The sequence below is a fragment of the Pantherophis guttatus genome, chromosome 5, assembly GCF_059756535.1.
Source record: "Pantherophis guttatus breed Tessera chromosome 5, ASM5975653v1, whole genome shotgun sequence".
In the NCBI taxonomy this organism is placed as follows: Eukaryota; Metazoa; Chordata; class Lepidosauria; order Squamata; family Colubridae; genus Pantherophis; species Pantherophis guttatus.
In genome coordinates, this window is record NC_142067.1 from 96534252 (window position 1) to 96560687 (window position 26436).

Here is a 26436-nt window from a genome sequence, read left to right on the forward strand (position 1 = left end):
CGGGGTGGAAGGCGGGGCTTCCAGTCAGGGAGGGCCCCCAGGCTCCTCTTTCTCGTCATTCTTGAGTTAGCAACAGCAGGTCAATCCCCGGCCGATCGAAAGCATCTTCTGGGAGAAACCGAGGGTCCTCTTTTCCTCTCCTGCTGCTAAATTCTAGGGCAGAAGCATAAAATCCTCGCCTGGGGAATCGTCAGAGAAAAACCTTCGCCTCCAAAGCGTCTGCATTGGGAGCCCATCCAACTCTCAGCCTCATCCCACTGTCTCTCTGCACCTGCATCTGGCTTAAGGTAAGGACCATCTTCCCAACCATGCAACTTTTGGAAAAGGCGCTGAGACTCCTGCTCCCAGAATTCGCTGTCATCGGGAGAGCCGTGTTTAGTTCAGCATCCTGGATTTCCTAGATTTGGGCTGCAAAGATTCGGAGGACCACTAGATGGCAGCAAAAAGAGACAGAAAACTCTCTGTTACCATGCAGTAGTAATAGTGGATCTTTCAGCCCGAATTTGACTTTTCTAAATCGGTATTTCCCAGACAGGGATTAGCCAGTAAAGATACAGAGACTGCACAGTTAAATGAGTACTTCCTCTCTATCTTTGTTTGTTTGTTTTTTTAAAAAAAAACATTGTGGTTCACTCTTCTTGAGGTAATTAGATGATTATAGTTGTGTTTTATATTTTCTCCTCCCTTCTATTTTTGGAGGCATCTTGAAACTAAATATTGCCACAAAAATGTCCATCCATTTATCGTTTGAGTAATTCTGTTGTACCTCATGGTGTACAATAATAATAATTTACTACGCAGAAGCTTGCTGCTCAAAATTTTCTTCAGTAGACATCTTTATTAAGGGGTATTTGGGTCTCTATTCCTCTGAAATCACACAAACATATTTCCTGATTTGTCTGAAATCATGGTGCCCCTTAAGATGGCACACGTGGATTCATAATAATGACAACTGAAATCTGTTCACTTTTGTCATTTTTTTCTGAGTTTTACTACTCTACTGCTATAGTATTTATACTTTGACTTCTGTGCTTCAATAAACAAGTTTTCAGTCACGAATCCCTTTTTGCTAAGGCAATGACAGCCAACAAGATGTGGCTACATTACAGGTGGTTAACATGGAGGAGGCTGGATGGCTCACCTGGAAAGTGAGAATCACTTTCCTAAATTAAATATAAACGAACCTTCTTCTCAATTAGGTCCTGAATTAACCTTCAGGCCACAGAGCAAATTAAATACTTTAATTCTAACAAAAACAAAAACAAAAAAGAATAAAAAAGAACTGTTAGTTTCATGATTTGGAAATGTTGTGGAATGTTTGCAACCATATCACAATATTCACTTGCTTTCCATTTGCAATAAGCTTTTATTGCAAATACTTTTTCTCAAATCCCTTACCAAGACAAGTATACCCATCCCATAACTTTTCAATTTAACTTTTTATTACAACATTTTATTTATTATATTTCATTGTAACTTTAAACAAATTTCTCTATCAATGCTCAGATTGAATTTTATTTCTTCCTTGTGGACCTATTCTCTCATCCAACTTGCGTATCATCTGCAAAATTGATAAATATTCTGTATTTACTCTGAATTTTACATCATCTAAGTCAGGGGGGTCAAATTGGAAGCTCGCTGGCCGGATGCGCCACGTGCAGGCCACGCCCATCCCAGCTCTGCGAATGGGAAAAATGTGATGGCACATGATAGCAACATAAGGTGGTCAGTTTGACACCTGTGATTTAAGTCATTACATTTTTTAAAAAATGAGTAAAACACTTAAGATTAAATTTTGAGGCAATCCTTCCCTCCAATTTGATGAGGAACTTTTAATAAGAGCTTCATGAGTGCAATTTTTAAACCTGTTATGTGCTGCTATAAGGAATATATAATTTTTACTTAATCTATTACCAAAGTACCAATTAAAAATTAGATAAGATTTGTTGATTAATTCAGGCTGACTTCTGGTAATCATCACATTGTTTTTAAGATGCTTTCAGATTGTTATTGTTATGATCTGCTCTAGAATCTTTTTATACAGCAATACCTATACAGATAGTTGTCACTTAACAATGCTAATTGGGACTAACATTCCCATCACTAAGTCACACCGTCATCAAGTGTGATGTCATGTGACTGCACCACTTAGCAACCACAGTTCTGCACTTATGGTTGCCTTCATAAAGTGAATCCCATACTATCATTAAGCACAATGTCATACTTTCACTATTTGCAATCTCCTGCCACCTTCCCCATTGATTTTCCTTGTCGGAACCTGGCAGTGAGGGTCACCATGATTGCAAAGATGTTGTGACTATCGCTACTTATTCAATATCATTGTACGTTCAATTGGTTATGTAAAGACCGCCTGTAATTCCTCAGATACTCCCCCCCCACTTTGTCTGCTATCTCTGCAGTGGAGTCAATTACAGGTAGTCCTTGACTTACAAACATTCATTTGGTGGCCATTTGAAGTAACAACGGTGACTTCTAACTGTTTTTCACATGACCGTTGAGCTTCCCCATGGTTAAGTGATCAAAATTCGGGTCCATGTATTTATGACGATTGCAGTGTCCCGAGGACATGGGATCCCCATTTGCAACCTTCTGACCAGCAAAATCAATGGGGAAGCCAGATTCATTTAACAACCATGCTACTGACTTTAACAGTTCCAGTGATTCACTTAACAACTGTGGCAAGAAAGGTTGTAAACTGGGCAAAAGTCACTTAACAACTGGCTTGCTTAGCAACAGGAATCTTAGGCTCAATTGTGTTAATAAGGCATGGACTACTTTTACTACTACCTAAACTTTTAGAAGTTTAGGGCTTTTGTTTATTAGATTTATGTCTTGCTATTCCTTCAGGCGTCCGAGAGACAGGAGTTTGGCTGAGAAAGAGTGATTGGCCCAAAATCACCCAGGGAACCTCCAAGGCTTGGGCCTGGTTTTCTTCTATCCTAGTCCAGGACCATAACTACTACAGTACATTGGCTTTTCCTGCTGTAACTCTTAAAACAGATTCAGCACTGAACATCTAGGAATCTTCAGCTCTTGCTGGTAAACCATGACCAGATTTATACACTAAGTGGACACAAGCTTTTATGCAATGTGATGAGGCAGCGATTTCATATTTTTTTTGTTTTTGTGATGATTACGCAGGCCTCAAGTGCTATGTTAAAAGGATGAAATATTATTTCCTGTCAGAAACATCAGTGATTGAATTATAATGGATCATGAATGTTTTCTATCCAGTTGGACAGCATATATATATATTGGCATAAATAAGATATCATATGAATGAAACAGAATGGGAACTGGATTGTATACAGATATATGTAATAAAAATAAATTTCCTGTGAATTGCTTGTAGGGTATGATTGATTCAAGAGTAAAATACCCAAAATTACTTGGAAATAATGACCAGAGAGGTCATTGGCACTTCAACTGGAAGCCAATGCCTTTATTCTAGAAAAGACATCAAATACTTATGATTGCCCAATAATTCTACAATAACTCTATAATTGGCTATTTTAGAGTTATTGTAGAATTATTGGGCAATCATAAGTACTTGATGTCTTTTCTAGAATAAAGGTAATTGGCTTCCAATTATAGTAATAGGCAGGGGAATCCATAAAGATGGTTAAAAGAGAAGTTGAGATGGCAGCCTTGATGGTGCAATCAAAGCTTAGCTGTTTCTAATATGCCACACAAAAAAATGGGTGAAGCTTTGATTATACTATCATTGCCACCATCTTGACTTTTTTGACTGTTGACACGGGTAGCCATGTTTGTAAGAATGAGCCTCAGCAGAAGAATGGCTCACCATATCAGTTAGGCAAATGTTCCCTCCCTCCCTTAAGTCTGATTCCTAGTTCAAATCTTAGATTCAGATCAGGAGTGGGTTCTAATTTTTTTTACTACTGGTTCTGTGGGTGTGGCTTATTTTGTGGGCGTGGCTTGATGGTCATGTGACAATTCTTTAGGATTTAGCAGAGGTACTGGTCTACCAGGCTTTTAACTGCTTTCAGAGCTGTACCAGTCTACCCATTTGTTTTTGGAGGCACCGGTTTACTCATTTGTTTTTGGAGGCACTGGTCTACCCATTTATTTTTGCAGGCAGCGGTCTACTCATTTGTTTTCTTTTAACACTGATCAGCTGTAGGGCGGCCCTTTGAAGCCCTGTGCCAAGAGTTTAAACAATTTTTTGCCCTCTAGCCGATCAGCTGGGACTCAGGAGGCAGGAATAGATTGGGGGTAAGGTAAGAATAATGCAGGGGGGGGCGGAGGGGCAGGGGGGGAGGGCAGAACCAGTTCGGTGATGTCATATCGTCACCACTACTGGCTCGGCAGAACCTGGAGGAACCCACCACTGATTCAGATGTAACTATTATGTGTGTGTTATTCATATCATCATATTAAAGTCTAGTGAATTATACTATTAGAATTATATTTCAATTAGATTTTTTTTAAAATGTGGGGTTTTATTTGCTCTGCAGGAGAAACTAAGGTTAAACAAATTTTAAAATGCGTTCTGAAAATCTGGCAGTTTTGCTAACACTGATCCTTAGCTTTATCAGCTCAGGTAAGTATAACTCCTTTTGTTTTCTCTCTTTTCTCTCTCTTAAAACATGCCATTTTGGGTTGATTGTTTTAAGACTGTCTATGCTATCGGAGACTAGATATCATATGCAGATGGTACATAAACATCAAAATAATGGAAAGTTGTTATGGGTAACATTTGAGAAAGGTATGTTGATCGGTCAAGATAAGCTGGCGGTTGTAAATTTACATATTTTCGTTTCATCATAATCTATTGTGACTTTCATGTAAAAATGTACCATTCAGCAGGATAATAAATCAAAAGTGATTGGAGGTTCAGCCTCTAAATATTTCCAAGGAATGGAAATGATCTAATACTAATGAAAAATAAATGTCATTGCAATATCATCAACGATTTGAGTTTGCTTAAGATAAATATCATTTCTCCGCTACTCAAACCACAATATCTTATAGCACTGTTCCATAACTATGTATGCTAGAGAATGTGAATGTGTGTGTCCCATTGTGACATTACACAGTTTGAAATACAGCAATTTGTCATTAGCCTCTTTTTGATCTTACAACTGGATTGTTTCTTAATTAGACTAAGGCAAGAATATATAATGAGCCAAAATTTGCTTGTTATTGTGGCATCATTATCAGTAAGATCTATTTCTCCTCCCTACCTGTGGTCTGCAAGATTTTATGACACAAATGCTTAAAGACATAAATCATTTTGAGGTTTAATATTCTGTTTCAGAATCATGAAATATTAATGAGGTTCCTTGAAAAATATCAATTAAATATGATAGGTCTCCTAGGGGATTTGGCAGATGGGTAGGGTAAAGATATTAAAAAGTCAAAATAGCACCTACAACATGTGTAAAAATGGGACAGGCTGTGTATCACTCAGTTGCATCTTGGCCTTTTGACACCAAATGTCCAAAAATATGTCTGCAGGCTGCCAGAATCGCGTTGACCAATACAACAAACAAACTTAATAATGCAGCTTTGTTAGCTGGTGATTCTGGAATCCTAAATGTTCTACTGTTGCGGCTTGGTGGCCCAACTGGGGGGCGGAGAGGGAAACCTTGCCGCATGAGTGGTGGGCCAGCATGCACGTGTGCACACAGCTCAACTTGCACGAGTGGCTGGCCGGCACGCATGAGCATGCACACACAGCTCGACTTATGCAAGTGGAGCTGTGCACACATGCATGTGCACACTGCTCACGTAAGTCAAGCTGTGCATATGCATGTGTGCGCCAGCCCACTGCTCGCATCACCCAGTTCTGAATGGTTCTCAGCCCAGGGTTGGGGGGACCCCTGTTCTAAAATTATAAATGTTGTAGACAGTTGTATTAGTGTATAGAAGGCAAAATCAAAAGGAGATTCATGAAATCAGAATCTTCTCTGTAACACATTATTAAAATGTTAAGCTTTTGTTAGTTTATAACACATGATGCAATGGAACTGTTAACAGATGCAATATTTAAATTGGAATTTAAAGAGGGTAGAACAAGAAGTCAAAATGAGGAATGTTGCCATTTTGTACTTTTCTTTCTAGCATATATGCAAACAATTTTTTTTTAACAAAAACAAAAACGCTGCCATGGACAATTTGTGCTATAAAGCTGAATTATATTAGCCCAAGTATTACTATACTTCTAATAATAACAAATAGTCTTTCTATTTTCTATATGTTTTCATTTTCTGAAGGAAAGCTTTGTGAAAGGCACTCACCTATTAATGTGCTAGAAGAAGAATACTTTTCATTTTGCTGCCCTAAAAAACCACAGCATGAAGGACAAGTTATCCAGTGGCATAAAGGAAAAAAACGAGAAGTGCTAATTCATGGAGACAGCAGAATTGATTTGAATGGATCTAATTTGCAATTTTGGCCAATTTTACTGAATGATACTGGAATCTATCAATGCTGTCTCGGGTAGGTGCACTAAATACATAGATAAAAGGATTGTATGTTTAAGAAGGGAGTTATGTCCATATTTGTCTCTGTTCTCCAACCTTATGGTCCATTCTCAGTTTCCTGGATGTCACCTCCCTCAATTTGTGGCTAGTTAGCTGAGAAATGGGCACAAGTTTTCCAAGCGAGGGGATAAGTCTTTAAAATGGCAGCTGGTTGTCCCCTGGACGTCACATGGCTGAATACCTGGTAGCAACAGAATAGTGGTGAAGATGTCAGCTGGTGACTAAATTCTGGCTGGTGAGAAAGGTAGAAATGAGATTTTCAGAATAATTTATTTTATTAATTTGAAAATCCATGGTAAATCCCTTACTATTAGAGGGAGTTTGGAGTGTTGGCCCATAGTAAAAAAGTTGTTAACTGAATATATTTCTATTTGCATGCGTTGGGAAATATTTATGTTTCAATTCCTCAAATAACAAAAAAAACATACCCCACAGTTTAAGGCTATTTATTAGTTTAAGGTATAGGTTCATACACTACACAAGTTGTCAAAAAAAACTTGTTGTTACCAAATTTCGGTTCCCTCATGATATTAATTTAGCATTATCAGAAGGATCAAACCCCAGTAATTAAAATAAATGGGAAGAGAACCCAATGTTCCAAGATACCGTATTTTTCAAAGTATAAGATGCACCTTTCCCCCCCAAAAAAGAGGGTGAAAATCTGGCTGCATTTTATACTCCGAATGTAGCCCCACCCAGCTTCTCAAGAAAAGAAGCCCCCAAACAGCTTCAGAGGCTTTTTTTCTGAAGTTCTGTTTCGGAGGCTTTCAGAGGCAGGAATTTTTTTTTTCTGCAACAGAGTTTCAGAGGCAGAAAAAAAAGCAAAAAATAAGGTAAGGCACAGCTCACAACCAAGGAACATGTTGCTAAAATTCACCTCTGGGAACAGCTGATTGGGGGTATTCCGGGAGGTGATCTACCTGCCAATCAGCTTTTTTAAAATTTTCCTTCCCAAAAACTAAGGTGCGTCTTATACTCCGAAAAATACGGAGTATAGTTAAACATTAATGTTGTCCTCCCTAAAGAACAATTCCAATATAGCTACTGGGAAAAAGTTTGCAACAGTAAAACTTGCCATCCATGAACCAGAAAAAGAAAATGCACCCTTTAGTTAGATAAATTTAATATGGAAATCAAACTTCCTTCTTTAAATGACAGTAGAAGCTTCTGAATCAAAAAAGGCATTTTAACCTAAGTAAACTTCTGAAATAGTGCATTGCATTTTTTAAAACAATGTTAGTTATATGTGCTATAAAAGGTATAGATTCTTCATGTTAATGCATTCCTTTATAAAGTATATATTTTGTTCCAGATGTTACATTTCAGTAATATACATTTACCCAATTTAGTAATCGGAGATAAACCATCTCTTTTGCAATGGAGCTAATGCTGCATGTTCCCATGGTAAATTTAGTAACCGTTTCCTCCTCCAACTGTTCTGACCTAGGCTTCCTGAGTCAGTAAAACACACGAATAGTCCCAAAACACTCTTGCAACAGCTGTGAATTCTGTTTATTCACAGATGAGTCTCAAATAGTTGTAAAGAGTCCTTCGGGATAAGGCTGATAATCACCCACCTTTATCTCCCTTGACATGCTGCCAAAAACCTAATTGGCAAAGCCACATAGAGTCCAGAATCAAACAAAGCTTCAGACTTTAAACTGAACAGAATTAACAACGTTGCTTCCTGCAAAGGCCCACGTGCCTTTGCTCCTCTTTTAAGTCTTATGGGAGGGAACTGGCTTCCCCTGTTCCTCTGCCTCACTGAGGTCTGACTCTGGAGGCTCCAGAGGCAGCATGTACCTCTCAGATGGCCCTTTCTCTGCCTCCAACACAGAGTCCTCATCCGAGCCTTCCCTAGACTCCAGGACTGGCACATGTTCCTCCCCAACCTCCTCGCTGTCTGACTCTGCTGCCAGCTCTGCAGGCATCCAGCAGACCATAATGTCAACAGTGATATAAAAGCAAGAAAGTATTTGTAGCATTTAAAGTTAAAGTATGACAAAGTGTTACATGTATTAAAATTTCATCATTAAAAAATTATCCCACTCATGTAACACATGTAAGTAGCAAGTCACCTCTTCCTTTCGAGTAATTTTCAGAGTTAGTTTTCTATAACTGTGAAGGATCATATCTCAATTCCAACCCATCTAAGTCACTAAATGAATGGACACTTAATGAGCACTGTAAATTGTGAGTAAGTTCGTACAGAAGACCAAATCTTATGTTAGTGTATCTTTTGATCTTTAGATCAAAAGCAATTGTTTGATGTGTGTTCCGTTTCCAACTCCATATCAATTGTCTTTTTTTCAAGATCACTGTAATATAATCTGCAAAAGTCATCCCTATTAGAATCTTAACTGCTACATTTTGTCCCAGCACTGAGTTTAGAGTATTAAATTAATTTAATTTTAATTTAATTTTTAAATTAAATGACTAAATGACTCTTGGGCAACTTACAACTGAAAAAAAAAATGCATAGAAAGTAAAATCGACTTGAAAGGCAAAATGCCAGAGCAAAATTAAAACAAATAAGACCAGAAAACCAAAACAAAACAAAATAGCGGCTGTAAAATCAACTGTCACCAAAGCCTGGGAGAATAATCACATCTTTAGCAATTTTCTAAGTGACATAAGCTTGGGAACCACAAAAATCTATAGGAGGAAGCTAATTCTTGAGGTCAGGAATTGCAGCAGAGTAGTTGCCTCTCCTGCATCCAGCCAGATGACATTTTTTAATTGAAAGGATTTGGGACACACCCACCCTGCTGGATCAAATAAGATGGCAGGAATGACTGGAAACAAGCAGTATCTCAGATAGCCAGGCCCTATGCCATAAATGACTTTAAATGGGATAATCAGGACCTTGAATTACACCTGAATGTCCTGACTATTGGAACTTGTGAAACACCAGTTTTGGACCTGCGATAGTTTCCAGATAGTTTTCAAGGTAGCCTCACGTAGAGCACATTACTGTAATCCTATTGAGATTATTACTGTACAAACAATGATATGTAGGACCTCCCAATGCAGGAAAGGCCAGAATTGGTGCACTAGATATATCTGGGAATAGAATGAATGGCCATTTCATTTTCCATCTGCTCTTTGAGCAGGAACTGAAAGCTCAAGAGGTCCCTTAGATTGTGTCCAAATCTTAATTGGAGAAATGATACCGTTTTCCCCAAAATAAGACATCCCCTGATAATAAGCCCAATCAGGCTTCTGAGCACATGGCAATAAGGCCAAGCGCTTATTTCAGGGTTCAAAAAAATATAAGACAGGGTCTTATTTTCGGGAAAACATGATAATGAGGGGTCAAATATTTGCATTTTCAAAAACAGCCCCACTTGGAATGTTTAACAGTAGTCTACAGAGGAAGTGATTAAAATATAAATCCCTAAAGTCCTATCTTCCTTCTCTAAAAAATAGAGCAACTTATCCCAGAGAAATCTGGGAAAAAGGATTTCACTTGACTTCATCCAGGACTGACTTGATTGATAGAACTTTTTTATGTTAAATCTCAGTTTATTCATTCTTTCTTAGTCACTGGCCTACATCCAAACAACAGTTTAGAGCTTTCAAAATCTTTTAGACTTTGCTGAAAAAGAAAGATAGCCAAAGTCTTCTGAATATCATCATCTTCTTGGTGCAACGAGTCTTTAAAACTTTAAAGCATTAAGAAGCTTTGAATATAATATCAGTAAACTCTGTAGCAGAGCACAGATACATAATAACGCTGTTGCTTCAGAAATTGTGGTTTGTTTGTTCAATTTTCTTAGCTCCAAAGGTGATGGCCCAGTTTTCAGCCTCAATGTGTGTGTATAACAGGAAGGGTATTGCAAATTAAATTTTTCTCAGCATGTCTACAACAGGAAGAATGTTACAAAAATTATGAGTAAGTCTATGCCACTTAAATGATACTTAAACACTTCACTGCTATGATTTACATAAATATTTCAGCAATCACATTTTTAGAAAATGATGAATTCAACCTTTCATTCTTTTAAAGTGGAATTTCCAAATATTCTCGTGTGTTATCAATTGTTTTGTAACAGAGACAACACTGATTATTTTCTCCACTGTCATTCTAATCTCTTAAATTGCTTCTACATTCATGATTAACCAAACCCAAACTGTTTGACAATCATGAAACTAAGTCCTCTAAACATTCCCCATCCCATTTTAAGGAATTAGGCATTATATATCTGTTTCCTAAGGCCTCTAATCAAAATTAATACTATAGTTTCTCTCCAATTTTGAAATATTTGAAATATTATCCTTCCTTCCTTTTAACAATAACAGGAAAAATAAGTCTTTTATATTTACAAAATGTAGCACCATCCATTGTACTTTTATTAGTATTATTTATATAGACCTCTAAAAAGAATGAAAAAATGTGTGGATACCAATTAAAAAATGGAGGAAAAATTGATAAAATAAACCTATAACCTGCCTTGTATAGTAGTTTTAACCTGTGATATTCTTATTCCTCCCATTCCAAACATTATATGGTTTACAACCATCAAAAATGTCTTCTAATCTATTTTGATCATGTGTATTCAAGAATATTCTGCTGTGATACTAAACACACTTAATTGAACGTGAACACCACTTTGTTTAGAAAATGATAAAGATACACATCATTTAACAATGGTAATTGGGAGCAACAATTCCATTGCCAAGCAACACAACACAATCATAAAGCATGATGTCACATGACTGTGCTGACTTACGACGGCAGTGCCAACAATTCGCTAAGCAAATCCTACACAATTCTTAAATGCAAAGTCACGTTGTTGCCATTTGCAACCTCCTGCTGGCTTCCCCACTGACTTTGCTTGTTGGAGTCCAGCAGTAAAGGTTACAAATAGCGACCACATGTCTGTGGGATGCTGCAATCTCGTAATTCTGAGCTTGTCACCAAGTTCCTGAACTATGATTATATGACTATAGAGATGTGTGACAGCTACAAATATGGGGACCAGTCATAAATTCCACTCATTCAGCAGCATCATAACTTTGAATGGTCACTGAACAAGAGGTCATTAAGCAACAATTATCCATAACACAATTTTAAAATGAATAAGTATACATCTTATATATATATATATATATATTTGTCTAGCTCAACTGTGATTATAAATTAGTACAAGAGAAAGAAGGAAAAAAGAAGGCCTACTTATAACAATCAACATGGACCACCCCAATGATGCCCTTGAAGTGATGTCCCAGTGCCTGGAGGCCGTGCGGATCTGGATGGGGAGAAACAGACTCAGGCTCAACCCATCCAAGACCGAGTGGCTGTGGTTTCCGACATCCCGATATAGTCAGTTGGTGCCATCACTGACTATTGGGGGCGAGTCACTGGCCCCCACGGAGAGGGTTCGCAACTTGGGTGTCCTCCTGGACTCACGGCTGTCTTTAGAAGAGCACATGATGGCCGTGGCCAGGGGGACTTTTTATCAGGTCCGCCTGATTCGCCAGTTGCGTCCCTTTCTGGATCGGGACTCGTTAAATACGGTCACTCATGCTCTCGTTACTTCCCGCTTGGACTACTGCAATGCTCTCTACATGGGGCTCCCCTTGAGGAGCACCCGGAGGCTCCAGCTGGTCCAGAATGCGGCCGCGCGGGTGGTTATGGGAGCGACGTGGCACTCCCATGTGACCCCCTCCTGCGCGAGCTGCACTGGCTCCCGGTGGTCTTCCGGGTGCGCTTCAAGGTTTTGGTTACCACCTTTAGAGCGCTCCATGGCATCGGACCGGGGTATCTACGAGACCGCCTTCTGCTACCAATAGCCTCTCACCGACCAGTACGCTCCCATAGAGAGGGGCTCCTCAGGGTGCCGTCGGCCAAACAGTGTTGACTGGCGGCCCCCAGGGGGAGAGCCTTCTCGGTGGGGGCACCTACCATCTGGAACGAGCTCCCCCCAGAGATACGGAAGATCCCGGACCTGCGCACGTTTCGCCGTGCTCTCAAAACTTTTCTATTTCAGCAAGCTGGCCTGGCCTAACTCCCATTTTTTAAATTTTTTAAATTTTTTAATTTGCGATTTTATAAATTGGGTGTTTTAATCTGTGTTTCGGCCGAAATATTTAATAATTTTAAGGGATTTTTTTAATATTTGTATTATCTGTATTTTATCTTGGCTGTTCACCGCCCTGAGTCCTTCGGGAGTAGGGCGGTATAGAAATTTGATTAATAAATAAATAATAATAAATAATAAATTTGATCTGACTTTACTTCGCCCTAGTTTGTTTTGCTATGCTAAATAGCATTTTTGAGTGAGGTTGAGTGAGAAATAAGGAAAGTAGTAGCTGTGATTGGCAGTCTAGTTCAGCCATTGAAATAGTTGGTTTTATCCAAATTTTAAGCACTTATTAAAAGTGTGGGCCACAGTAAAAATATAAGGGGATGTTCTTAAACTTTTGAGATCTATACCCTTAATTTCTTCACATGGATTTCATAAGTTTATTTTGATAATAATGAAGAGGTTGGATGTATATCTCCTCCTTGAAACAACTATTCTGCTTTATATGTCACATTTCTTCTCCCCATGCAGAAATGGAACCTGTAAGGAATGGTCCTTAAATGTCATCAAGAGAAATAAAAACAATTGTTTCACTGAAGAACATTTGATTACTGGAAGAGATGGAATAATTGGGACAAGCTATCCTTTCACATGCAGTAGTACAAATGATAGTGCAAATGTTATCAACATAACCTGGTATAAGGTACCTTTAAAATGCTTTTTTGTTTATAGAAGAAATAGTTTATAGTCAGGAAGATGGAGGTAATATACCACAATGGAAATTGTCATTCACTGCATTCATACACTGGAACAAAAACAAAAATACAAATGACCATATAAGTTGCGAACAACAATGTCCTCCTCTTTGTTTAGTGATCCTGGTGTCTTCAATGAAGAGTCAGTCTCTATGAATACAGCATAATGTTCATCAGGGGCCATCACCTATAGAGATAGTATATAGAATCTTCTAGGCAGTACTAAATTCTGCATCATTTGGATAGCAGTTCATGAACCTTTCATCATGGTAACTCTTTCTCCAATGTAAACATTTCCACTCTGCTTGTAGAATTGGTGTACAAAGAGAGGATTTTTGTCAACCACTATCCATTTGAGGAGTTACACACTTATTCAAAAAACTCTGAATGTAGCTAAAGTTCATATTCTTGTTTCCATGAATGGTTGAAGTAAATACATCAAGGATCCTAGCCTGAAGCTGATTAGAGTTTTAAACTTCACTGCCAATGTCTTCTACAGCTGGGTGGCAACTCCCAGTCAACTTATCTATTGTTGAAAAATAATTTCTTTTTTAATAAATCCTTCTTTAAATGTCTTTTTAACAGAGATTTGAATAAGGGGAGTATTTTATTAATGTTTACAGATGGTTTAATTTGTTAATTCCATAAATGCTGCTTTAAAATACAAACTTCTGTTGGTAATGCATTCTAGTAATAACTACATATTTCACTAAAAAAGGAATGAATATTAATATAAGAATGTTGTTTCTGCATCGGGCTCATTCTTTTCAAAAGTTCCTGCATTTTCCAGGAGTGGATTTAAATAAATGATTTTAAGCAACTAAATCTGGGGATTTAGTTTAAACATGAAAATCTATGCATACTAATTGTCTGAACTGAACCTGGCTGGGGTTATTTTGGAGGCTTCAGGATTGCCACAGTGCGAAGAAGGGATAGGGAGAGGGAGAGCATAAATGGGGATTTGTAGCCAAATAAAATAGTTTCCTGTGGGAACTAAGGACATTCCAACAGGTGGCTGGAGAGAGGAGGAGTACAGTATCCAAGCAATCAGCCAGTGCCTTGATTGGACAATGTGGCTGATTGTTTGGGGAAAGGGGAAACTTTTACTTTTTAATCAGGTGGGAACTTTCAGAATCGGTTTTTAGCAGCTTGTGCCAATATGATATTTCCAATGAAATTGTTCTTTGAGGAACTTGTCTGCTTTAGAGTTCTTCTTTCTATGGAGCTATTATTTGGAACCCTGGCACTAGTCTCCTTGGGTTCTGTAGAGCTAATTCCCAGGTTAAGAACTCTAAGCAGAATAATTTTTGAATAAAACAAATTGAATGCTGAGTGCAATCATGTTTATCCAAGTGATTAGAACAAAGAGATTGATGCATTTTTCCAGTAGAATGGGGAGCTTTATCTTACAATATGTCCTCTTTTTTTAAAAAAAAAAAATCTGTATATTTTATGTTTATAATAAGCCATCTTCATTGAAACAGGACTGCATAGAGATTATTAATAAGAGAGGTGAAGAAGAATGGCACATTGATCAGTTAACAGAAAAGGATGGTGGAAAATATACATGTGTAAAAACATTTCTTCATGCAGGAAAGAAATATAACAGCACAAGTACCACCAATTTAAATATTAAAGGTGAGGCTGTGTAAAATTGTTAAATGACTTGGGACTACAATCAGTGGTGTTCTTGATCTAATGTGACAGATATGAATGTTAGTATGTTATGAAATAATGGAGAACTCAAGAAAACACAACACAGAGATAGACCTTCCGATCCTCTTATCTTTATGGATTACGTTTGCTTAAGCTACCCACGTTTATACATGTATTGGCTAGTAATGCAAGCTGTGCTGGAGAAAACAGAGGCCCAATAGATGACTGTGTGCACAGACAGGGTCTTCTAACCAGTCCTCTCTACAGCCCTTCTTTTTTACCTCATGCCAGCAGCTCTCTATCAGAAATTATCTCCGCTTCAAGTCCTTCATGCTTGTTGGCTGTAAGGCTGCATGCTTACTGGGCGAAGTAAGTCTTATTGCTTGATATAGGTAGTCCTTGACTTATGACCATAATGGAGTCTGCCCATTTCGGTCACAATTCAAGATGTTGGTTATTACCTTTAAAGCCCTACATGGCTCAGGGCCAGGTTATCTTCGAGACCGCCTTCTGCCGCATAGGTCCCAGCGACCGGTAAGATCCCACAGAGTTGGTCTCCCCCGGGTCCCATCAGCTAAACAATGCCGGCTGGCGGGCTCACGGGGGAGGGCCTTCTCTGTGGCTGCCCCAGCTCTCTGGAACCAGTTACCTCCTGAGGTCCGGACCATCTCCACCCTGTTGGCCTTCCGAAAAGCGGTGAAGACCTGGCTTTTCCGGCAGGCCTGGGGCCGTTGATGTTGCTCTTGTGATCTGGCGAGATCTGGCCATGAATGGCATGAATGAGTTTTTAATGTTTTTAATGTTTTTAATTTTTCAATTTTTTTTATATAATTATTTTTTAAAATGTATTGTGAGCCGCCCTGAGTCTTCAGAGAGGGGCGGCATATAAATTGAATTAATTAAATTAAATTAAATAAAACGGGTCACCATGTGATTGGTTCCAATGTTACAACCTTCTTTGCAGCGGTCATTAAGTAAATGAGGTAGTTGTAAAATCAACACTATGTAATTCTGAGAATACATCCTAAACTCTAATGGCTTGGGGCAGTCCAAAATCATCTTTTTAAAATGAAGAATCATCTTTGATTAAATGACTTTAAAATTTAAAAGAAAATGTTTTATGTAAGGACAACGTGTTAGTGATTATCATCATGATGGACTTTAGGAAAATTAGTTTAAGTAATTCTCTTTTTTCTTCTTAAGGTACTGAAGAAAAAATAACTCCAAAGCTAATTGGACCTGGTCATAATGTTTTCAAAACTGAAATAGGTACTTCTCTTTATTATTAATCTGTGATGATGTTTGGCTATATTATCAACAAGAGTGCCTTTTCAAAAGCTGATTGTATAAATTGCCTTTAAGATACCATAGATTTTTCTGCACTTGAGCTACATTGATATTACTATATTATATTACTAAATATAAACCAAGTAATGATATTTCTTGGTTTATATCTAAATCCAGGATCTATTCCTCAAAGTCTTCATTCCTTCTGGAAGAGTATTTGGAGCAGTGGTGAAATGTAAAATTTGTTACTACCAATTCTATGGGCGTGGTTTGGTGGGGGATGGTAATGTGACTGAATGGGGGTGGCCATCTTTTTTTTTTTCTTTTAAAACCATTTTTTCTAAAACCTCTTTGGCTAAAGAGGTTGTAAAAAAATGCTTTTAAAAGCCTCTGATGATCCCAGCTGAGCTGTGCGATCATCAGAGGCTTTTTTTTTACTCTTTAAAGCATTTTTTTGGCCGAAGAAGTTGTAGAAAAAATGCTTTTTTAAAAAAAAAAAGCCTGTGATGATTGTGCGGTTCAACTGGGCATAGGAGGGGGGGGCAGGGATTTTTGCTACTGGTTCTCCGAACCACCCGCCACCATCACTACTGGATCAGGCGATCCAGTCCGAACCGGGAGCATTTCACCCCTGATTTAGAGCATTTAGAAGCAAGTAGCTGGCAAGCCTTTGAAAGAATTGTAAAGAGAAATGAAGAGTGATATTTTAATTTAAAGAATTAGTTATTTGTCTTGTCAAAGAACGTGTCTGTATCCAGTGTCATTTTTTTAAAACAACTGGCTTCAGAGATTTCAGGACATTCAGGACCTTTAGTTTTCTACCAATTTTATAGTTCTGTAGTCCATAGCATGTAAACAATTTTTTTTTTTTTTTACCATAGTCATGTTTAAGTGAGCAATAGATGTAATGTGTAGGATTGTGGTACACAACAGTTACTCTATTGTAGTTGTACTATGAGAAAATATTTTTTTCTGAATTTTTAGAAAACTTAATGTATTTCAATACCCTTCAATGCTTTCCCTTTTTTGAGAATAAGAGTATAAGAGTCAAACAGAAGAAACACTGGTATCAAAACATTGTTGGCAAGTCCTATGATACATAGATTATTGTAGTTCATAACAAATGATTGTAAAAATAGAATTCTAATATATTCAGTTTGAAGTGCCAGTGAAGTCAATGTTTTTTTTTCAAATTTCCAACTTCTTATTTGTTTTTATTTGTAGTTGTTAAATTATATTAAAATATATCACCAAGTCAGGAATTCCAGCAGGTAGGAAATATTCATTGAAGCAAATATTAAATCAATGAAATTTAATTCTGAAAAGGGTTAAAAAGGAAAATATTTCTGTATTGGCAGATCATTGTATGAAATTGTGATTTTCTCCCTTGTAATTTTTATAAGTCTTTGATTAAAATTATTAATTTTAAATAAATATTTCTGTTAGGTAAAGAGGAAATCCTCAATTGCACAGCGTTTTTAGGTTATTCAAAGAACTTTGTTGAATTCCCTTATGAACTTTATTGGATCGTGCATGATAAAAGTATAGAAATATGCCAGAGTAATAGTTCACTGTGTCAAAAGGTAGAACGCAAATAGTAAGTACTATTCATAACCGAATATTTTGTACACTTGTTCAATAATTAAACATATAGGTAGTCCTTGACTTATGACCACAATTGAGCCCCAATTTGTTGTTGGTGAGTCATTTGTTAAATGAGTTTTGCTCTGTTTTGTGACATGTCTTGTCATGGTTGTTAAATGAATCACTGCAGTTGTTAAATGAATAGCATGATTGTTAAGTGAATCTGCCTTCCCCATTGATTTTGCTTGTCAGAAGTTTGCAAAAAGTGATCACATGACTCTGACTTTTTCAGTGCCGTTGTAACTTCTAATGATGACTACATGAACTTTTATAAATTGAGGACTATTTGTATTTTAAATTTCTTTGGTACATTTTGCAATGTGATCTACAATGACTGAGATCCAATATAATAAAATGGCATATTTGTACTATTAAAAAAAATAGCCTGTCCTATTCTTTGGAGAGGGAATTACAACTGTTTCCTGATTTTTGCTAAATGAAAATTCCATAACATACAGTAGGAATGGGACTTTATGGATAGATGAAATTGTTAGTATTTTATTCATTCATAAAATATAAACCAGACATTTTTAAAAGATGGGAATAAGCTAGTTAGTTCAGGATAAAGAAAACAATTTAAGGTATATATTTCCAAGATTAACAAAGTGGTCAACAGAATAATTGCCCTTCACATACTTGGGAGCTTCCAAAATCCTTCCAGATACATCAAAATGTTTGAAGAAAAGAGCAAGACTAACTTTTATGACTGAAGAGCAAATTAATTAATTGAATTCAATAAGCTCTCTTCTTCTATTTAGTGAAATTCATTGACTTCACTGAGCTTTTCTCCAGAGTAAATGCTTATAGCATTGTTATTTTATCAATTCCCCTTTCTTAACAGTGATGAAAATGGAAAAAAATATGTTATGAAACAACTTTGGTTTAAACGTGTGAAAGAAAAGAACTTCAATTCTTCATACAAATGTGTCTTTTCTGAAAATGGTTCTGAAGAGCAAACATTTATATTGCAAAAAGGTATTGTATAGTTTAATCTAGTATAAAAAATAATTGTGTAAATACAGGTGTCTCCATATATTCCAGAAGTCCAAACTGATATAGAGAAAAAATAAACTGTAAACACTAAAAAGAATTCTTAGAAAGTAGGGAGATAATTTTGGATGTACCTGATAATAGACCTTGAAAATTATGCAAAGCTAATTACTAGATGAATTCTATTTTAATCTAAATCTGAGTTCTTGTAGATGTAATTGTTTGTTTCAGAGATAGCAACTTAATGCCCACTGATATCGAAACATTTATGGTATCTCTAGATAATACTCTCATATTCTCAGACCCATCTCTTAATGCAGGGATGTCAAACTCACGGGCCGTGGGCTGGATGTATCACGCACTGGCCAGGCCCACCCCCAGTTTAGCAAAGGGTCACAATACATCATGTGACGACAACATAACACCGCAAGTTTGACACCCGCTGTCCTAATGAATAAAAACATTTTTTTTTAAAAAAAGGCCATGTTTTGGAATTGTCATCTAATATCTTATGCAATTTCAGGAGAAACATAAATTTTCTGAGATTTATGAATTATTTTAATGTTGAGTGTTTAGTTTTCTTAAAAAATGGGAAAACATCCATATTATTGTACAAAATAATATTATTTTGCTCAGCACCTGAAAAGACCAGCATTTTTGGTTAATTGATTATATTTTTAAGCATTTCTTTTTAAAAAACTAATGGCATTCTCAAGCCAACTTTGGATATAAACACTATATAGTTTAAAATATTTTATGTTCATCTGCTTTATCAAAATGACTTTTGTAATACAGGTTAAAGTGTTTATATAGAAGAACAATAAGAGATTATAATTTACTGTTCATAGGCTAGTTATTCATCTACAAACTCAGATATTAAACTCACTTAAACTCAGAAGATATTAACATATTTGTTGATAATTCTTGGAAATAATAAAAAAAGGTCTTTCTATGAATTTCTCTGTTAGTAGACAGAAAAATTAGGTGGTTTCTAATTTCAGACTACCATTCTTCTACTTATATATAAAATTCAAAATTACCTAAGATTGATTTTTATTCTGTACTATCTAGAATGTGTATATTTGTCCAGTTATCTGCCAATGTCCCCATAATTAATTTCTTTGTATATAGATTGTAGAAGTGACACTGAAAAATAATTTTATCATATTGTATTTATCCATATATTAAATTATTGTATTTTATTGCAATCTCATTTTAAATTGTGTTTTATTCTAATTCTGTTTTAAATTATTGTTATTGGATTTTAGTAATAATTTGTGTTTGGAACTCTGTACTTTGATATGGCCCATGGCCTAATCAATAAAGTAAACTATTTCTTGGGCCGCTTACAATATTAAAAGCTAAAACTGCATAATGTTTTTGATTCTGCTTTTAATGATTATTTTACATAAATGAGTACGTAATGTAATGTAATTATGTAATGTAATTTTACATAAATGAGTATAGCTTTGTAGTGTTGTGTGAGAAGGATCCTGAGAGACAGGGTGAAGAAATGTTGTGTAGGGAGTGGTCAGATAAGAGAGGGCATAGTGGAGAGTTGGTGGAGAAAGACACTCGGAAGGGACCATCCCAGGCTGTAAAGGAGATGGTCAAAAATTTCTACTTTCTCACTTGCAAGATTTTGTTAATATAGCCTTACAATTAAATTAAATTAGTTCATCCGGTCATGTTTCCTGTCTGGTCTCCCTAGAAAGACTGACTGACTTATAGACAATCTGAAATCCAGCTGGCATAAAATTGGCTTGATATACTGTATATACTGATATACCGTATAAAGGATAATTGGGAATGGATAAAGCCTAAGTATCCCTTAAAAGTGCCCTGCACCTTTATATGGTACATACATTTGACAACATTTAGTTGCTTCTTTAGTGACAAATATTGATCTTGAGTGAAAGCAAATGGATTTTCTAGTTCTGAATTTGTCACTTCATTTATATACGATAATATATAAACTTAGTAGGTTATGTTAAGGTTACATAATAATGGCTAAAATGTTTCATATCTTTATAGGCTGTAAGAATATTTTTCTATTTCAAGAGAGAAGTACAAGACAAAATATTATTACATATATTTCTGTCTCAAAGCATACTAGACAGGCATTTGGCTAAAAAATATTTTAACTTCTTCTGATTATTGGAGAAGCTTGCCTTCCTACGCAATAATCTATTCTCTTCTTTTTTTTCCTCCTAGAATCTAATCCAGATTTACCAGTTCATGCCTTTACTGCTGGAATGATAATGGCCATAATGTTTTCCTTCATTGCTGTAATGATAGTGATTCTATGTGTAATATTCAAGATTGAGCTTGTTTTATTGTTCAGAGATATAACAGGAAAGGATGAAACACTGGGAGGTAAAGTGATTGATTTGACTTAATAAAGAATAGCACTGATTTAAACCCATAAGTATCGAAGGGGAAAAAATAAGAAATTGTAACTCTTCACTTTTCATTATTACAGTCTTTCTCTATTCTAAAAGAAAATAGAAATTAGGGATACAGAGTTGTTGTTGGGAAGTAACACAGATAAATAATTGTTCTACAAGTCTCCAAAATGGGAAATTATTGATTCTGTTCACTCTGTTTTTGCGCTCCTTTGGCTACGTAAATAATTTTTATTTGAGTGTTTGATAAATGAAATAAATATAGAATAAATAAATGCTATTTAGCCAGTCGTACAAGGAAATAGGAGAGCTTATCATTTCTATAAGTAATTCTGTCAAAAAAGTATGTTGACTCTGTAAATTATTTATTTATAGATGGAAAACTATATGATGCTTTTGTGTCTTACTTGAAAGACTGTACACCAATATGTGGTGAAGAGAGAAAATTTGCTCTGGAGATACTGCCTAAAACATTAGAAGATCATTTTGGATATAAGCTATGCATTTTTGAACGAGATATTTCTCCTGGAGGAGGTAAGTAGTTGAGATAAATGATCATTGAATAGATTGGTAAAATATCTTTTTCTTTTGCTTAAATTTAAAATATACCACAGCCATTTAGTTTCCTAGAAATAGCACCGGTGTGATTTTATTATATACTCTATATTATATACTGTTTACACACACACACACACACACACACACACACACACACACACACACACACACATGAATGTGCGTTTGCTATGATTTTGGAGAAAAGTGCTGAAACTCTTGGGTTGTTCTTTTGCTCAAATCAAAAGCATTGGGATGAATTAAGCAATTATTCTAGATGTGGTTTATGGTTGTTTCTGAAAATATTGCAGATAACATCTCCTTCCCTCCCTTCCTCTCATCTGATTTTGTCCTAAAGCTCTGAAATGTTGAAATTTGGCTGCTGCTGACTGATTTTAGCACAATCATATTGTTTAACACACACACACACACAACTATTTATTACTGTAACCTTTTAAATTTGTATCTGTTTTATATTGCTTTATTTATCGATATGTGCCACCCAGTCAGTCTCTTTGGAGAAGATGAGCCACTATATAAATTTGATTAATGAATTAAAATAAAATATTCAAAATCTTCTTTGCATAAAACATTAACTAAAATGAGTGAAATATGAATAAGTGGGGTTACATAGAAATAAAATATAATCTCTTCTATTTACAGCTATTATTGATGACATCCAATCATCCATTGACAGAAGTCGACGATTAATTATTATTCTGAGCCAAAACTATGTCTATGACCAAGTCATGTTCGAGCTAGAAGTTGGACTGCATAAAGCCTTAGTTGAGAGAAAAATCAAAGTCATATTAATAGAATACATGCCAAAAAATTATTTTGATTTCTTGCCCAAATCTTTGGAACTTCTTTCTTCCAGCCAAGTGGTGAAATGGAAAGAAGAAAAATCATTGCCTTTAAATTCTAAATTTTGGAAAAAGCTTCGCTATGCCATGCCTGCCAAGCCAACTATTTCAGCTGCCTGTCAAGAGGTAACGTTGCAGGATAGAAGAAAAAGAACAAATGCCTTCGGTATCACTTCTGAGCCATCACTTGCCTGCTACTAGGCCTTCATCACTGTTGCTTTGGAAGCAGAACATTAGAACGTGTTCACAGATACTTGGCAGCTGCAGAATTGAGGGTGGGGGCTTCAGGTTGTCCTATCTGTGTCATTAGACTTGGTTTCAATGATATTTTTATATATTGTTTTATTCAATATATATATATTCCATATGGCTGTCCATTTTTTTACACGATATGTCAAAATGCCGGACTTCTGCCTTACAGATTTATTTGCAAAATGGGGGGTCCAATGTCAACATGTCAAAGAACAATTGTGTTTTCTTTGTATTTTATTGTTGTTTGAATCTTAAATGCAGCAGATGCTGACAAAGAATCAGAAGCCCAAGAGAGACAATCAAAACATTTCAACATCAACTAGAACGATGCATAAAATGCAAGCATTTGTTGAAGGATGGTTGACTTACGGTTTACATTGTCCCCAATTAACAAGAACTATATTTGGAATTCAGCTCTGTTTATGTATGTGACAGAGAGACATTGGAAAAAAAGCACTTACAGATCCCTAATACATGTGAATTCATTGGGTCTTGTGTTATTTAACTTGGGCAGGAATCAGTGACAATTTTAGTTTTCATCTGGGTATTGCATATATGAAATATGTTTAAAAGAACCAGCTACAGCGGCAATACTCTGCTTTTACAGAAACTTCATGCTGCCCCTACCCTTAAATGTCTATAACTGTGAATATGGCATCTGTCTATAACTCTTGAAAGTACTGGTGCATTCCCTGAAGTCCTAATGTTGTCAAAGAGTCCTGAGAATGGCTGCTAGTTGGAGTCTGGTGCTGCATATATACCCCATCTGAAGCATTCTTTTGCTTTCAAATATGGATATGGAGTGCTGTATAGATCTCTCACTCACAACTAGATTATTAGATCAGGCTGGCATCAGCCTGAGAAAATTCACCTAACATAATGCTGCTGCTACAAGATGACTAAAATACATTTATAATTTAAACTAACTTATTACCCTGGAATTCCCCAGGGTTGTATGTGATAACATATTAAATTTGATGGATTGTGTCTACTGGATGTTCTTAATAGAGGAATTTCTCTTTACATAAAATATTTCTCTCCAGAACAAAATTCTTTAATAAAAGGGTGCATAACCTCAGATAGCAGGTCCTCTGGAGTTTTTAAGTCCTTGAAGGTTGTTTTTTTTTCTGTGTCAGAAAGAAAATGTTAAAGTCATAAACACTGATTTAGATTTAGGTTGGTCCTGGTTTTCCCTACTTCTTTACCTTGAACCCATGTCTTTTTTTGTTGTGCAATCCTATGTTCCAGTTTGTGACGGAAAACCATTTCTGCATAGTCACTTCTCAGCTTACACACACGCCTTTAAGTATCAGAGAAGCATGGAGACAACCAAGAGAATGTAGGTCTGGGTGGAATAAAGGCCACTTTAAGAGTAAATGTGTGCTAGACATTGATTTGCCGTGATTTCCATGTTACACATTTGTTAAACAAGCTGACTGACCTTTTACTGTATTAAAATTTTATTACATCCAAATGTTGAAGTCTAACGACTGAAATGTGTTCAACTGCAGTATGCTTCGATTTTAATATCTACTGACCCTGTTGCAATTCTGATTTAAAAAAAAAAATACAGGAAAAATTTGTAACAATTGTTCTTTTCAAAAGTAGTTACATAGATATCTGGGTTTTGTTTGAGTCTTTAATAATCAATTAGGGATGTCCAGAAGGTCGAAAAAAGCAGTCACAATGGCATGACTGAAGCCCTACTCATTTTTTTAAAAGTGTGTCATCTTCATTTTCCTAACTTCAGTCTCAATGCCTTTAGCCACCTAGATACAATATATATGGACAAATGCCCGTGGTGTCCATGATAACTTTCCTCAAAGGCAAGATGATTTTCATCCAGCCTGCAACACAGGGAAGGATAAAACCTTTCTGCAGGCCTGATCATCACTCCATAGCCTTAAACATGTGCACACAGTACAGTATTATTTGCTTTAAAGAAGGTACAAAATCATATTGTTTACCCTGTAGGTAGTTCCATGAAGTCTCGTAGGAAAGAGATCTGAAGCCTCTGAAACTGAAAAGTAAGACATTAACAGGAAACGGACCAAGGTAATGGAAAAAAATGAGTCAATCAGTTGAGACAAAACTAACCTGGTTCCAGTTGTATGATCTGACATACATAGAACTTTTGTCTTGCTCAGGGTGAATGTGTAAGTGTTTTTCTCCTTCTCTGGTGGTAAAAATTCAACTTCAATGTATGGCATGGCTTTTTTTGCTGATGATTTCAGGATTCTAGTTGACTAGCTAATTAGACATACATACAGAGAGAATTGCTGAGAATTTCTAGTGCTGTTGTTTAAGGTTCTTATGCTGTTTTATTTTGCCATCCTCATATCTTTACAAATTATCTAAATCCCGTTTGATCAGATATGAATTGTGAATTTCCTCTTTTTTTTCAGCTACAGTGCTTTGCGTGCACTTCTGAAGCGAAATTTATGTACAATCCCAGACTGATTTCTAAATGGGCTATTCTTATTCTCATGAAACAATCTTCTCTGCTGTTGCTCCTGCCCTCTGGAACATCTTGCCCCCCCTCCCCCACAATGTAAGGTTAGCCAGAACCCTCCTATCTTTCTGTAACGGCCTAAAGATGTGGTTGTGCCAGTCAGTCTGGGGCCCCAGTGGGGGATCAGCACAGTGGAGATAGTTGATTGAGTAATAATAGATCCACCTCCCCACCACTCCACCCTCTCTCCCCTGCTCTCTGCCCCCCCCACCCTCCCCATTGAGTAATAACAGATCCCCCTCTGCCCCCACCCTCCCCAAATCTTGGCTGTAAAGTTTGATTTTAACATTTTATGTTTTAACTGAGATGTGATAGTAAGCCGCCCAGAATTACCCTATGGTAAGATGGGCAGCCAATAAATTTTATAAATCAATCAATCAGTCAAGCTTTTGACTTCACCATTTTCCAGGGAGAAGTGTATCATCACTCTCTGGTAATAAGAACCCAAATAACAACTGCCTTAACTGCTAGGATATATCACTGTATTTCATGATAACAGGGAAGTGATTTATCATTGCCTTTTACCCGTATTTATCCTCTTTTTCTTCTCAATCTAGCCTGGACTATCAGGATTATTAACCTGGTTTGGGTTTATTTTTTTCAAAAATTGTTAATGTTTCAGAGCTAACCAGCCTAAGATGTTTGAGTTATTAAATTAAATAGGTCAAAAAATGTAGGGTTAGTGATAGTCCAGGAGCCTGGATAGCTCAACAGACTAAAAGCCTGTTATTAACATTCAGCTGTCTGCAATTATTGCATGTTCGAATCTCCCCAGGCTCAAGGTTGACTCAGCCTTCCATCCTTTCTAAGGTAGGTAAATTGAGGACCCAGTTGTGGGGGCAATAAGGTGACTTTGTATAAAATATACAAAAGTATGAAGGCTATTGCTTAACGCAGGGTAAGCCGCCCTGAGTCTCCAGAGAAGGGCGGCATATAAATCTAATTTAAAAAAAACCTC

General features: G+C 36.5%; 1 protein-coding gene across 2 annotated transcripts; it reads left to right on the top strand.

The window, feature by feature from the left end:
* The first annotated feature begins 63 nt into the window (after positions 1–63).
* On the top strand, positions 64–24440 carry IL18R1 (interleukin 18 receptor 1). Of its 2 annotated transcripts, XM_034419866.2 has the most exons (12): positions 64–287; positions 2869–3060; positions 4500–4585; positions 6261–6486; positions 13091–13262; positions 14799–14952; positions 16174–16239; positions 17704–17854; positions 18743–18876; positions 21106–21267; positions 21672–21830; positions 22515–24440. In XM_034419866.2, exons 3-12 carry the CDS (start codon positions 4528–4530, stop codon positions 22913–22915), a joined length of 1683 nt encoding a protein of 560 aa, XP_034275757.1. In that variant the 5' UTR covers positions 64–287; positions 2869–3060; positions 4500–4527; the 3' UTR covers positions 22916–24440. The 2 variants fall into 2 exon arrangements, with proteins under 2 accessions (XP_034275757.1, XP_034275764.1); XM_034419873.2 differs by lacking the exon at positions 2869–3060.
* The last annotated feature ends 1996 nt before the right edge of the window (positions 24441–26436 follow it).